Below are 13,273 nucleotides of genomic sequence, written 5' to 3' on the forward strand. Positions count from 1 at the left end.
ATAATTGTCTCAAGACTGTAGCTATATTGGAGCAACAAGGTTAAGGCAGCTGTCCAAGGTGAGCAACAGAGCAATGTCAACTGGGATTCAATCTTAAATTATTTTCCAAGCCTCACCTATTGTCAGTGTGTCACTTTCATGGTCACTGCCAAGGCCAGCATCAGAGCTGCTCTGGGAGACACTGTCATCCTGGTCACAAAAGAGAAGACAAACATTATTTCCTGTTGTCTCTTCAAAATGGGGCTCACCAGATGCTACACTCCAAGTCAAACAGATGCTGAGATCACGGGTATAGGAGTGTAACAACAGTGTACTTCACCTATTTCATATCTCTCTGATCAGCTTGGGACCACAGACACTGAAGGAAACTATAACGGAGATGTACATCCCATGCAACAGTTTAACTAGACATGGTCCAGCACAGTACCCACAGAACAGGTAACACTTCTTTCAAACAACAAAGGATTTTCCTTTCAGACATTCTACCATGGAAAATCTTAGCTGCTAAGATAAAAAGCCTAAGAATTTATGAAGAAAGAATAAACATGAGCAGAAAAGTCCAGCTGTACCTTTTTCAGATAGGAAACTGTGCTGCTGCTGTTTCGGCAGGAGCTCAGAGAGGAATCCACATCCTTTTTGACCAGGGTCAAATAATAACCTGTTCCCAGCTGGTTCTTCAGGAAGAGAGAAGAGCCAACACAGCAGAGCTTGCCATGAGAAATGATGGCAATCCGGTCCCCCAGAATGTCTGCCTCATCCATGTGGTGCGTAGAGAGAATGATAGTGCGACCTGGAAGAGAGCAAGGAAGATACGGGTGTAAGTCAAACAAAACTGTGTTACCATGCCGGAGACACAATATATCTTGCCATGAAGCTGGATGGGGGAGTTGATGCTACAAGTTTGGCTCCTTTGAATAAGACTAAGAATATGGCAAAGATTCACAATTGCTATCATGGGTTTACTCTCCCCCACGGTCTGCTGGCTCTTGTGCTCAGCAAAGGTAGGTTTAATTTCATGTCTGGAAGGTTGGTTGCATGGAGCAGAACAGAACATTGCTGAACACCAAGGTTGATTTTCTGACTTTACCTGCCCTCCCTCATAACTCAGTAAAAAAGTTTGTTCATGAATACTGACATGAATAGGCAGAGGAAGGAATACAACTGAGAGATCTAAGCATCCTTGTCCTGCATTGTCTTTGTTCATTCCTTGGTGCAGGAAACAATAAATTTGCAAAGACAAATTGCTATTTTGGGAAAAGTCATGAATGAGATTGATTTTCTTTTGCCTTCCACAATGCATTTTTCAAGAGCAGAAAAAAAGATGACATACCTTGCCGATACTTCAGAAGCAGTTCCCATATTCCTCTGCGAGAATAAGGATCTACCCCAGCTGTAGGCTCATCCAGAATGACAACCTTGGAGCCACCGACAAATGCTAAGGCAACTGAGAGCTTCCTCTGCATGCCACCTGCCAGGCACAAGAAGAAAGAGGTGTTCAGGCTGATGCAGAGATAGGTGGAACAGCAATACTTGCAGCAAGGTAGATGCTTTTCTCTGAAAGAAAGCAGACTGAGGAAAACAAGTACTTCTGCTGTTTCAGGCCTTCAGGGTCCCACTGCTTTCTGGGCAGTACATAATTAATCTGCGTAGTCTTTCCTCAGTGGAGTCTAACTCTCCTCCTACTGCAGGGAGCCACACCTTGCATGCCTTTCCTTACATGAATTATACTGTCTCAGCACCAGGGGTAGCAAATCATCAGCTTGGAGGCCTAAACATATTTGAGGATCTGGAACACAGGTCTCCAGAACTTGAGCTACAGAAATAATGAGACTCCCTTTCCACAGAAGTGTTCCAGAAGCAAAAGCAAGGAATTATACTGCATTCCTCAATACTAAAGTCAACCATGGTCACCTGCTCTCCCTCTCCAAAGTCAAATGTGCAGTCTGTACTGACACTTGAGTAAGACAAAGGCATCTCAGTCCCTCTCGTATCTGGTACAGACTGATACAGGAATTCAGCCCCTCCTGAGCAAAGGAGAAGGACACTCCAGGTCACCAATTGAAGGGGCAGAAGTCAGCATAAGGAATGCACATATGGTTCACAAACATCAAGAGACTCGGAGACTATGGTCCAAGCCACACTCATAAACCCCAAATTCATAAACCCCAAATACATTAGTAAGCTTTGGACAACACACAGCAAATGCAGCTGAACTATGTCATGGTGGAAACAGTACGAAATACTCAGAGGAACTCTGTAACTTGTTATAGCCATTAGATAGCTTAAGACTGTGCAAGATTGTGATGTTTTTAAGATACACAGATTAAGTACTTACTAAATAATTGATTTCCTTAAATGCTTAATTGTATAGTAGCAAGATTTATACAAGCAATTGTATAATTGCAAGATCCCATCAAGGTCCATAACACAGCCTCTGCAAAAGGCAGTGGAGTGTTTCTGAGGCTGAGAAATGTAAAAGATCTGAACCTACCAGAGAGCCTGCTTGTCCTAGCTTTCAATTTGTGAGGCAAACCAACATCTGTTGCCATCTGCTCCATCTCCTCTTTCACCTTCTTCTCCGGCAGCCCTTTGAGCCGAGCATAGAACCAGATGTGTTCCTCCACAGTCAGCCTAGGGAACAAATGCAGCCTCAGGGCACAGCTCAGTGCACCATGCTGGGATTAGTCCCTTTGATTAGCATTATTGCAGGCATTTCTGTTTGCTCAGAAAAACATCTTTTAGGGCTGAGGTTTAAGGAAGGAGCCACAGACTGGGTACACTCAGCCCGGGCCTGACTTCAGGGTGTGGTTCTATTCAGCACCCATGTAAATAATCCTTTTTTAAGGGTGCTTGACAGTACCACAAACAACCCAAATCCCTAGGCACTGGGAAAACACTTGGCCTAGCTGAGCAGAGTAGATTATTAACAGACACAAAAGACGAAAGCATAAGCTCTTGCTGAGCATTCCCAGGCACTTGGGAATGTGCTAATAAACAGAGTGTTCCTGTACCAATCGCACACACCACCCTACTGTCTCACACCATGCACACACAGAAAAAGGCCTGTCAAAGGTGAAAGCCCACTGCTGTATCCTAGAGAACCCAAATTTCTGCTGGATAGCACCAGCCCTGTGTCTCCCAGATGATACTCACAAGTCAAACAGCACATTGTGTTGTGGACATACACCCAGGTTCTGCCTGATGGTGCTAAGCTCAGAGCGGATATCTTTGCCCAGGATGAAGGCTGTACCCGAGGTTGGGGGGAACAAGCCAGTCAAAATGGACCTGAAAGAAAAATAGAACAGATCAGCAGGCTCTAGGAAACAGATCAGCCACTAGGAAATAGTGAGTGGCTGAATTAAGAGTGGATGGAACCCCTGGGGAAACCCCATATCAAGAAAGTAGCCTGAATAACATCTCACTAATGGATTTTAAATAAACCAAAGCACAAATAAGCTCCGGGGGTGATCAAAGAACACTCATATTGCTGCTTGAAGGAAGATTTTTTTTTTCTCCTCTAAAAGCTTCTTGTTCTTTCAGTACCAACTTGCTTTCTTTCACTGTTAAGTCAGAATCACAAACGACATTACTACAAAATGCTGCCTACAGGTTCATTTGACCCAGCCTCAACCTGAACCCCCTGTGGTTCCAGTCCCATGTACCTGTAAGGCAGCAGCACAACTAGATGAAATCAGCAGAGGCACTCTGGCAGTGCACCAGCTTGCACACTGCAGTTCTATGGCTACCTCTACTACATGGATAGGAGTTGCAATATTCAGTCACTTCCTTACTGTCTTAAAGCATTATTTTTTTCTTACATGGTAGTGGTTTTCCCTGCTCCATTATGTCCCAGAAAGGAGGTGATCTGTCCTTCATAGAAGTTAAGTGTGAGACCATCTACAGCAACTTTCTTGCCGTCACGGTAAACCTTGACCAGGTTCTGGATGGAAACACCAAGACTCAGATGCACTGGCTCTTCTTCCTTGCAGACTGGAAGAAAACACAACAAAGCAGAGAGACATGATAGGTTTTAACAAAACTTGCATGGGAGTTTTAATAGACATCACATTCCCCCAAGCCTGTGAAGAAATGAGCTAGATGAAGAACAGACCACATTTCTTTCTCACAGACCGGAATTTTCCACAAAAGTTGTCGTCTAGCTATTTTCTCTCTCCTGGGCTAATTTGGGAGCTGGAGATCTGCAGTGTTATCAGGGTCAGCAAAAATACAAGGCCTTCCCAACTCCATGAACCTAGAGTACCCAGCTGTATTCAGGTGGGCAAAGTACCTTAGGTTTATCTGGATGCACCTACCTGATCAGCATACCAAAATTGTGATACCAAAAGGGTAACAAATTTCACCTATCCATGCCAGTACTGCTCCTGCTGTCCTTGGACTCATTACAGAAAAAGGCAGACCTGAACACTCCACTTCAGAAAGGCTCTGTGTCCAGGACTTACCTTCTGAAGATCCCTTCTTGTCAGGATGGCGGTGCTGCCTGTCCTGTGGTTCCTCCCCAAACCAATAGGACTTTGTGAAAGGAAAGTACCAGGGTCTGGGAATCCCATACTGGCCTAAAAAGAAAAGCATTACATGAGCCTGAGTGCATAGGTCCCTTTTCTTTTATTAGCTTTCAAGAGAAGAATGGAAGTACTCCAACCCCAGTAAGTCTCCAGATGAGGCAGGACTAAGAAATCTTTCTATATGAAGACACTGACAGACTCTGTGTAAGAGACACCTAACTTCACTTTAGGGTTAAAAATCCTGTGCTGAAAGGTGCTAAGTAGCACATGTGGTACTGATACTCTTAACTTCTCCCTTGCAGCACAGTCTGTGAACTTTAGAGGAGGCAACAAATGAAGTACAGCAAAGCTTCTGGGGTTAGAACAGCCATGGCCAAAATGGGATCATGCTTCTGGTGCTGGGCAACACTTACTGCTAGCAGCAAGCAACAACCTTGCTCTGTGGCTGGTATTGCTCTTTATATAGCTCTGCTTAAAAATGGGCCAAATTTGCAGCTTAGTAAGTGAAAAGGGTGAAAGGATTTATTTAAAAGCCTTAAGACATGATTATCCCTCAGAAGCAGACCTCACCTGGGAAGACAGATTCAATGTACCAGGTCATGACTCCATACAGGAAGGTATCAAACAGCATCATGACAGCTGATGTTGTGATGCTAAAGCCATCTTCTTCCAATGGGCTCTCAAAGAAGTTGTCCCACTGAACACCAACTCCCTGCTCCTCAAACAGTGCAAAGTACTCGCAACCGAAACCAAAGGCTACTGGAGACAGCAGGCTCTGAAAATGGGAGGCATGAACAAGCACTGAGTTTTTTGCATCTACTCTCCAACTAGTCATCTCAGTTGCAGCACAAGGCTAAGGGACATTGTCCATATGAAAAGTCAAATTTCCAAGAACTGCCATTGTATTGGCAGATATGGAGTGGCAGATTTGGTCTATGTTCAGAGGCCTGAAATCTCTACTGGACCTCCATCCAGAATTGCTTGTTTCTCTATTTACTTTTCCTTACTCTTTGGCTTTTCCTGCAAGGGAGCAGGTTGCTAACAGTCACCCTTCTCCAGACAGGTAAGAAGTGGTGTGCAGAGGAAAGGCAGGCGGTTCCTTCAGCCTGCATGTCTGGTGGCACAGTATCACAGCATACAGAGATCAAAGCAGCTTAGTCCAGCTGCATTACTTCTACTACCAAAGCCAACAAAACCCTCCCAGCAGCTTCTACCAGGTTGAGTAAACCTCTTTATCAAGCCCAACCCTGATAGACTCTTACACTGCAAATTAACCTCCCTTTGCTACTTCCCCCCATGCAATAGTGCCCAGGAGAGTTTCATCAAGACTCACCGCAAAAATCTTGAGTGAGAAGCTGATGTGGTCCTGCCAGGCAACACACAACACATAAGGCAGGTACAGTGTGAAGTAGACAATGCCCCCACAGGCAGCTGCCAGGTTGGCCCTGGAGAACACGGTGCTGATGAGAAAGCACTGGAGGATAGTCACAACACCGAAGATTGTGAGGAAAATGAACACCACGCTAGGATCGCTGTAAGGCAGCAGATTCCCCATCTGGCAGGAGAACAACAAGTGCATCAGGTTTTGAAAAGGCTCTCCAAGGTACCTTTGTTATAGACAGCTCTGGAGAAGTGCTGCTAGGGGGACACAGGACTTGCTGCAATTTGCACAACAGCCTTCCCAGAAGTGAGGCAGTACAAGAGGCATCTTTTCAAGAGAACTGAATCTACAACATTCCCTCATGCTGTTTTCGGCCACACAGTCTTGTTCCAAAATCCAGTTCCCAAAAAGTGACTAGTCAACACACACCCACAAACTCCACCCCAGTGTGTCAGTGCAGACCACTGCTTAGCAGGCTCTAAAGGCTCTAGAGTCTGCTGCCACAGGCCAAACCAGGCAACTCACCTTCAGGATCAGCACCAGCAGTCCTGCACTCATCAGGAGAGGGACAAGGCTGCTAATGAACCAGCTTAACCAAAGGATGCCATTGTCAAGTCCCATAATCCTCATTGTTTCTTTCAGCCGGGCTTCCTTCTCATACACAATGCCCTTAATTATCACAGCCACTGAGTAGATCCAAGCTAGTGTCATGAAGAGAGGCATGGAGCGGCTCATGACGCGCAGAAATCTGAGAAAATGAAGGAAAGGGACCAGGAGAACTGAGTGAAATAGATCACTGCAACTTCAGATACCACTTCAAGGGCTATCAGTGCAAGGTGGCAGCTAAGGCGTCACTGCACAAAGCAGCTGATGTGCAAAGCCTGACACAGGATCTGTGTCTCACCGTGAGGTGAGGCAGATGGGTTTAGAGCACATTGCTAGTTATGAGTGGGAGCTGGAGCTGCAATTGTCACTCAGTGGAAATGCGGGGCGAAAAGCTGCCTCGCGTGGGGACTGCTCTCAGTTGCCTCCTTTCCCCTCTACTGTGCCTATCTGCTTTTTTTCCCCAGTGCTATATTTGCTTGCATCAGATGTGGGGATGTGGTCACACCTCAGGAAGGTACTTTGTATGTTCAACTCCAGTACTCACAGTCCCTCTCCTGGGTAGGACTCTGTAAGTCATTACCTATTATAAATCCTCCATGTGAGTGCCCTAATTCTAGGGATTAGGAACACTGTGGAGGTTGCCTCTTCACTCCTCACATAAACCATGCCTGAGGAATGACAAAAGCCCATGCCTCCCAAGCTCCTTCTCCTGGGAGCTTTTGAAGCAGCCTGCATACATACATGTCATCCACGTAACATGGGTAGGGCATCTGCTGCACATAAACTCCTGTCTTCTTCTCCGTGCCCGTCTGAACCCTGATGATGGCTTGCTCTACCACATCCTGCAGATAGACAAAGCCTCCCCAGACATAGCGCATGTCCTCGAAGGGGTCAGCACGGGGACCAGGATCCCAGTACCTGCACCAAGGGAACAAGACCTTTCCATTAAAAATCCTCTTCACCCCATCCTTGGTAAGAAATTGATCATAAGGATGTCAGGGCTCACCCATCCTTGATCTTGTTGGTCCTTTCCACATTATCAATGTCCATGCGTATCTTGTATTTCACATGTTGAGGAAGGTCTGTGCTGTCAGGAGCTATTTCAGTGAAGACTATGCCAGCCCAGAACCTCCTTTCATCCAGAAGCTCCAAGGACTTGTTAATGAGCCGCACTTCTGTGGGCACAGGCTCCAGTTTGTCCAAGTTGACACACTAGACAGGGACAGAATTGGAAACATTTATGGGATACACTACCAAATAATAACGTACTTTGTTTAGTTGTGGGGCGGAGGGAAAGAACACTCCAATGGTAATGTCACACCCAAGAAAATGACAACAACATCAGACTCTTTTGCAATGGTTTGTTGTAGCCCAGCAAGCTGCAAGAATAGTCACTGCTTCCTGCTTGACAGTCACCTACCAGTCAAATATATATCACTGAGAAATACCCCCAAAAGCAATTTTCTGTACAGGAGGTTAGACAGCACTGCAGTATTACCTACAGTATCTCATCCAAGTATCAATTTCCACATATAGTCTTATTCTATCTGTTACCAATAAATCAAGTCTGATTCAAAGCCTCTAGACATCAGTGGAGAGACCTAAGGCTTTGGACCAGGTCCTTAACAAGCCATAGCCTGCTTCTGTTTGCACTCATCTTCCAGGCTGATGAAGCAAAAAGTACAACTCATTTTGCTACCTCAGTTTACAGCAGCTGCTAGCTTCAACACAGTTCCCAGCTAAACCCCAGACTGAAGTATGAGCTGCTACACTGCTGGAGACAATGGCAGCTTTCAGTCACCCAGTAACAGAAGGGCAGGAAACCACACACAGTGATGGAAGCAAGAACTTCAAAAACAAGACCTAAGGTTAGGTTCCTGCATCTATACTGGCATCTGAACAACTGATAATTTTCTCACATGCTACTCAGCTCTATTAATGCCTGATTGTATCCAGAAAATGGATGGAGGAACACCTATCTTTCCTTTCCAGAACACCCAACCAACTGCATGAGTGGACATCAAGCAGCTGCCCTCCCCTAGCACCTTGCCCACACTAACAGGATCTCACCTCCATGAAGCGGGAGATGGTTTGGATAGCCCGGTCTGTCTCATTGAAGGCATCCACCCAGGTGTACACAGAGGCATTTTCTGTCTCAAATTCTTCTGGACTGTTTGACAGGAAACGGGCAACATCCTCCACTGTCCAGTTGGAAGCCGGCAAGTGCGGGTCCCAGAGGGCTTTGCCTTTCAGCAACGTCTGCAAGTATTTTGTTTCCAAAGAAGAAATAGTCATGAGAAGTAATGTTAGATTCCTCTCTCATAATGAAAAAAAGCACTACACAGAAACAGCTGTTAAAAAGGTGCAGGTAAAGGCCCTCTGTCATACTGAGAGGATCAGCACAGTGGCATCCTTCCCCTCACCTTCCCTTTGAGAAGGATGTGCCTCCCTCGGCACAGCTACACCATTTCGGCGTGCTTTGCAGGCTGGCTGGCTGCCTCCATGTCCTGCCACCCCTCTCCCAAGGAGAGGGCAGCAGAGAGCCATGCACAGCTCTGCACCCCACACATGCAAACCAGGGAAGAGGGAGATGCTTGCTCAGCAGAAATCCATTTGGCTAATACTGGTTGCCTAGCTCTGCTCACTTCTCCCAGAAAAATCTCTCCTCCTGGCTGGGATGGAAAGCGACTGAGGCATGGCTGAAGGCTCAGTAGTCACTGTTGTGAGCAGAAACACCAGCACCAGAGGCCAAGTGACTTTCATGTTTTGTGTTTGTGCCACCAGGGCTGGCTGAAGCAGTCCTGTACAGCCATGATGTCCTGCCTTTTTCCTCCTGTCTGGCACAGTGCTTTCTTCACCCAGTTTAACTGGTAGCTTTTTTGAGGACAGGCTACTGTATGCACAGTGCCTAGCACTAATGCTCTGAAGTAGAAACCAGTCCACTGGGCAGACAATATAAGGCCAGGCAGGAAAGGAACAGTAATTGTAAAGGATACAATTGAACTGAAGTCAGGGAGATAAAAAGAAAAACCTGTACAAGATAGAAAATGGCAAGAATCCTTGTGATTAAGAACAAGAAGTGGATTTTTTGCCACAACAAAAAGGAAAGAGAGGTGAAGAGCTTCTCCATACCCCGCTGTTACCAGAAAACCAGAAAGTAGCAGGTCAAACAGTTACAAAAACAGCTTTGCAAACTGGAAAAACAGAACAGACCAAGCCAGCAAAGGAAAACATACAAAAAGGAAATCCAAGCAAACAGGAATTGGATGTGCTGTGCTCTCTTCTCATTTGGTCTCCAAGGTTAACTTCTGCCACCATGCCTTCAGGGAAATGGCTCAACCTCAACCTTGTTCAAGTCCAACATTAAAGCTCCTTAAACCTAGGGGCACACATCACCCTTCCTGAAGTTCACAGGCACATTAGCATCAAGCTAGAAGGGGCAGGGATGGGCAAGCAAGGCACTTTCCTCTCCCTCAGCAGGAAGAAATATACCAAACAGATTGTACAACCCAGAAAGCTGAGAGGTGATGGCTGGTCAACCCAGAAGCATGGCAACTGAAGGGGATGCTGTCTGGGAGCTGCCAAGGCCCTGACAATGAAGTACTCCTGCTTGTGTGAATGTCAACCGGTGACAACAAAGGGACCCCTGTTACTACACTGGTACAGAGAGGACCAGATTGCTGGGAAGATCAATAATTAACTACCAGAGGCAACAGGGCAAACAAGCAACATAAAATAAAAAAACATAAAAGCATGAGGCTCAGAAAAAATATTAAAAAAAAAAGTTTTTATTTTACATATATATACATATACACACACACACACACACACACATATATATATATATATATATATACACACACACACACATATATATAGGAGGAACATTATCAGAGGACATCACTGCAAATCAATGTTTTGGACCTCAACTTTCTGCCTGAACTTTGCAACAATCTGTTCAACTGTCTCTGAGCTTCAGTATGTCATGTTGATGGAGAAGTACCACAGGGCACGTCACAGATTATTCAGCAGAGCATTACACTGGGGTAAAAAAGGAATGAATTTCAAGGTTTATAAGACCTGGGGAGGCCTCTATATACAAGAAGGTGCACTGTGATATCCAACCAACTGTGTTGCAGAGGCAGCTGAAAAAACTACTCTATAGTGGTCCCTCTGTTTCTTGATGCCAGTTTTACATCACTGTGCTTCCAAAGACATCAGCACAGGGTGCAAAGATCCACCCCTCAGAGCTACACCTGAGGAACCATGGTGAAGTGCTCATGACACATTAGGGCAACACTGTGGACAAAACAATACATTTTCCAGTAGAGGCAGATTAGAATTGAGTGTTAAATGTGCACTGCTCCTGGTTGCAGGAGACTGTTACATGAAGGAAGGAATGCCAAGCATAATACAAGATCAGTACAATCAAGATCTCTTTCAAGAAGAGGTCCCATCCATAATATTTATCTGCCCAATTCAGCACCGTCTAAAATAAATATTTCATCACTTATTACAAAAAACAACAGTGGTGGTTCTGGCAAGGACAGCATACTGACCCGAATGAGATCCATTTCCTGACTACTTTCCATAAATGTCCAAATTTTTGGGCTTATCTCCTCCCACATTCCCCCGAGGTCACGAAACACACCCAGCTCCTGGAATGTCCTGTTCACCTGTCACAAAGAGAAGAGGAAGGTTATTTCCAAAAGCTGGCAGAGACCCATCATGGGCTGAGAGGGTGCATTGAGCCTTCAACAGTAAGTACATGGGAGGTGAGAGACTAGAGAGGCTGTGCTTTTGCAGGCAATCTTTTCTAGGCTTGTGTTTGGGTCCAGTTTAGCTAGAGAGGATCAGCTGCACAGTCAGAGGACATAGTTAATGATACATTATCAGAGAACAGGGGTAGAGTTACCTCAGACATGACCTTCCTTACAGCTGGTGTATCTGGAGTGTACAAGATCTTCCCAATGAGCAAGGGTTTCAACGCCCTCCAGATAATCCTGGAAAGCGGGCTCGATTCCAGGTTCTTCATGAGCTCATTGCAGTAGGGTGCTGAGGAAGAGTGCAAAGGTGAGCAGCTGAACAGCACAGTGACAACTGCAGAAGGCATAGAGCTTCAAGAACAACCAAAGCTGAAAGCAAAGCATTTTTCAGACACAAACCCCCTCTTTTACCACAAACCCCCTTTACCACAAAAAACCCCTTTTAGCCCAAGCCTGCACTGTCTGCCCAGTGAACAAGGAGCAACCAGGCAGCCTACAATACTAAGAGCCACAGCACTAGTTCTGCAACACTCCCACAGCTCCAATGCATGGCACAAACAAAATTTGTCTAGAAAAGGTCAGATTTCCAGAGGTTGCACATGACAGTGCTCCCTCTCTCATTAAAGTAGGTTCACTGCACAGCTTTCTGTGGACTCTGCAGAAGGTCCTTGGGAGACTCTCAAAGTTGATAACTTACTGGCATTAAGGGCATATGCAGGACAGTATGTTCATGCCTTTCTAAAACAACAGTGAATATGTCCCTCAGGACCACCTGCTTTCATCTGTGGAAGTCTGGAAAACGCTAGTGATGACAATCATGAAGTAGATGGGACCTCAGACCATGCCATTGTTACACTTACTTGTGGAGTTATCATAGAAGTTAATCACATCATCTTCAGTGCTGTTCCCTCCAAACAGTGCTTTGTAATTGTTATCCTCATACCAGTTGAGGGATTTGATTTTGAGCCCTCCACCTTCAGGATGGCCGCACACGATGCGTGACACAGCCTGATAGATCTGCGTAGAGGAGTTTGAGGCATTCACATTGGTCAGGAACATCACCTCTTGCCTCATGTCACTCCAGCTCTTCATACTCAGCAGCTGGAGGGGAAGGGCAGAGAAAAGAATGGAAAGAAGCATCAAACAGAATTAGTAAAAGGAAAAGTTTTTTACATGCACCTTCAAGCCACAGAACAGATTTTTTAACAGATGAGAATCCCTTTGAACACAACATCGAGGGTAAGAACCAGGGCAAACATTTCCCACCACAATGGGAGACTGTAGAGGGAAGTCTCTTCTGTACAAGTACTTGGAATATATCCTTGCCAAGTTCTTTACTCTTGAGTATTCTCTTCCAGTCCTGTGGGTGGCTCCTGGCCTCCCTGCCCTCTAACATGGAAGCTGCTTATCCTCCTGGTTGCACAATGGATTACATTCCAGTGGAGTACCCTCAGAAGGACAGGTGGGGTGGAGTACTTGGAATCAGAATAGGAATTAAAGGAATAACATCAAGTGACTGCAGCTCATGGGTCACAAATTGGATGAGACACAGGCCACAGCAATGTCGCCTGGCACAATTCCACCAAGCCTCCACTGATTTACACCAGGCAGACAGTTTGACCTCCCAGATTGGCATCACTTATCCCTGCCCCAGAAACTCCTTGCCCCACTGTCAACAGCATTCCCAGGAAATCCTTGGAAACAAGCCCTGCTGCAGCCAAGAGCCTGAATCACAGCATAAGTTTTGCATGCAGCAAGGAGCCTTCTCCTGGCCAGCTGACCTGACACCAGGCCTGAGGTGACATACAACCAGGTAGAACTATTAGTACCTCTAGACTCATTTGAGTGGCATAACCCAGACAATACACCTGCAACATGTCACAAACAAAAACGCCCTGCCCTCAGCCTGAGATACTTACTACATTAATGTTGCCATACTCAGGCATAGCCAAGATCACCACAACAGGAAAAGCAACCCACCTGCATGAGCACTGTTT

The 13,273-nt window shown here is 45.7% G+C and overlaps 1 protein-coding gene across 4 annotated transcripts in view; it reads right to left on the reverse strand.

Moving 5' to 3' along the window:
• Nucleotides 1–13,273, reverse strand: part of ABCA1 (ATP binding cassette subfamily A member 1) — a 92,469-nt gene that overhangs the window by 19,178 nt on the left and 60,018 nt on the right. For all 4 annotated transcript variants that reach the window (XM_005530933.3, XM_088054538.1, XM_014259655.2 and 1 more), the window contains 16 exons: nucleotides 12,137–12,377; nucleotides 11,426–11,565; nucleotides 11,070–11,186; nucleotides 8,581–8,769; nucleotides 7,517–7,722; nucleotides 7,252–7,428; nucleotides 6,430–6,652; nucleotides 5,857–6,078; nucleotides 5,094–5,298; nucleotides 4,461–4,574; nucleotides 3,819–3,990; nucleotides 3,154–3,285; nucleotides 2,492–2,631; nucleotides 1,331–1,468; nucleotides 570–790; nucleotides 117–189 (listed from right to left, as the gene is read on the reverse strand). In XM_005530933.3, coding sequence (XP_005530990.1) covers nucleotides 117–189; nucleotides 570–790; nucleotides 1,331–1,468; nucleotides 2,492–2,631; nucleotides 3,154–3,285; nucleotides 3,819–3,990; nucleotides 4,461–4,574; nucleotides 5,094–5,298; nucleotides 5,857–6,078; nucleotides 6,430–6,652; nucleotides 7,252–7,428; nucleotides 7,517–7,722; nucleotides 8,581–8,769; nucleotides 11,070–11,186; nucleotides 11,426–11,565; nucleotides 12,137–12,377 — 2,710 coding nt within the window. The remainder of the gene's footprint in view (nucleotides 1–116; nucleotides 190–569; nucleotides 791–1,330; nucleotides 1,469–2,491; nucleotides 2,632–3,153; nucleotides 3,286–3,818; nucleotides 3,991–4,460; nucleotides 4,575–5,093; nucleotides 5,299–5,856; nucleotides 6,079–6,429; nucleotides 6,653–7,251; nucleotides 7,429–7,516; nucleotides 7,723–8,580; nucleotides 8,770–11,069; nucleotides 11,187–11,425; nucleotides 11,566–12,136; nucleotides 12,378–13,273) is intronic.

This window comes from Pseudopodoces humilis, chromosome 4 (assembly GCF_049639895.1).
Source record: "Pseudopodoces humilis isolate 2021_Gansu_Grassland_sample_001 chromosome 4, ASM4963989v1, whole genome shotgun sequence".
NCBI classification, from domain to species: Eukaryota; Metazoa; Chordata; class Aves; order Passeriformes; family Paridae; genus Pseudopodoces; species Pseudopodoces humilis.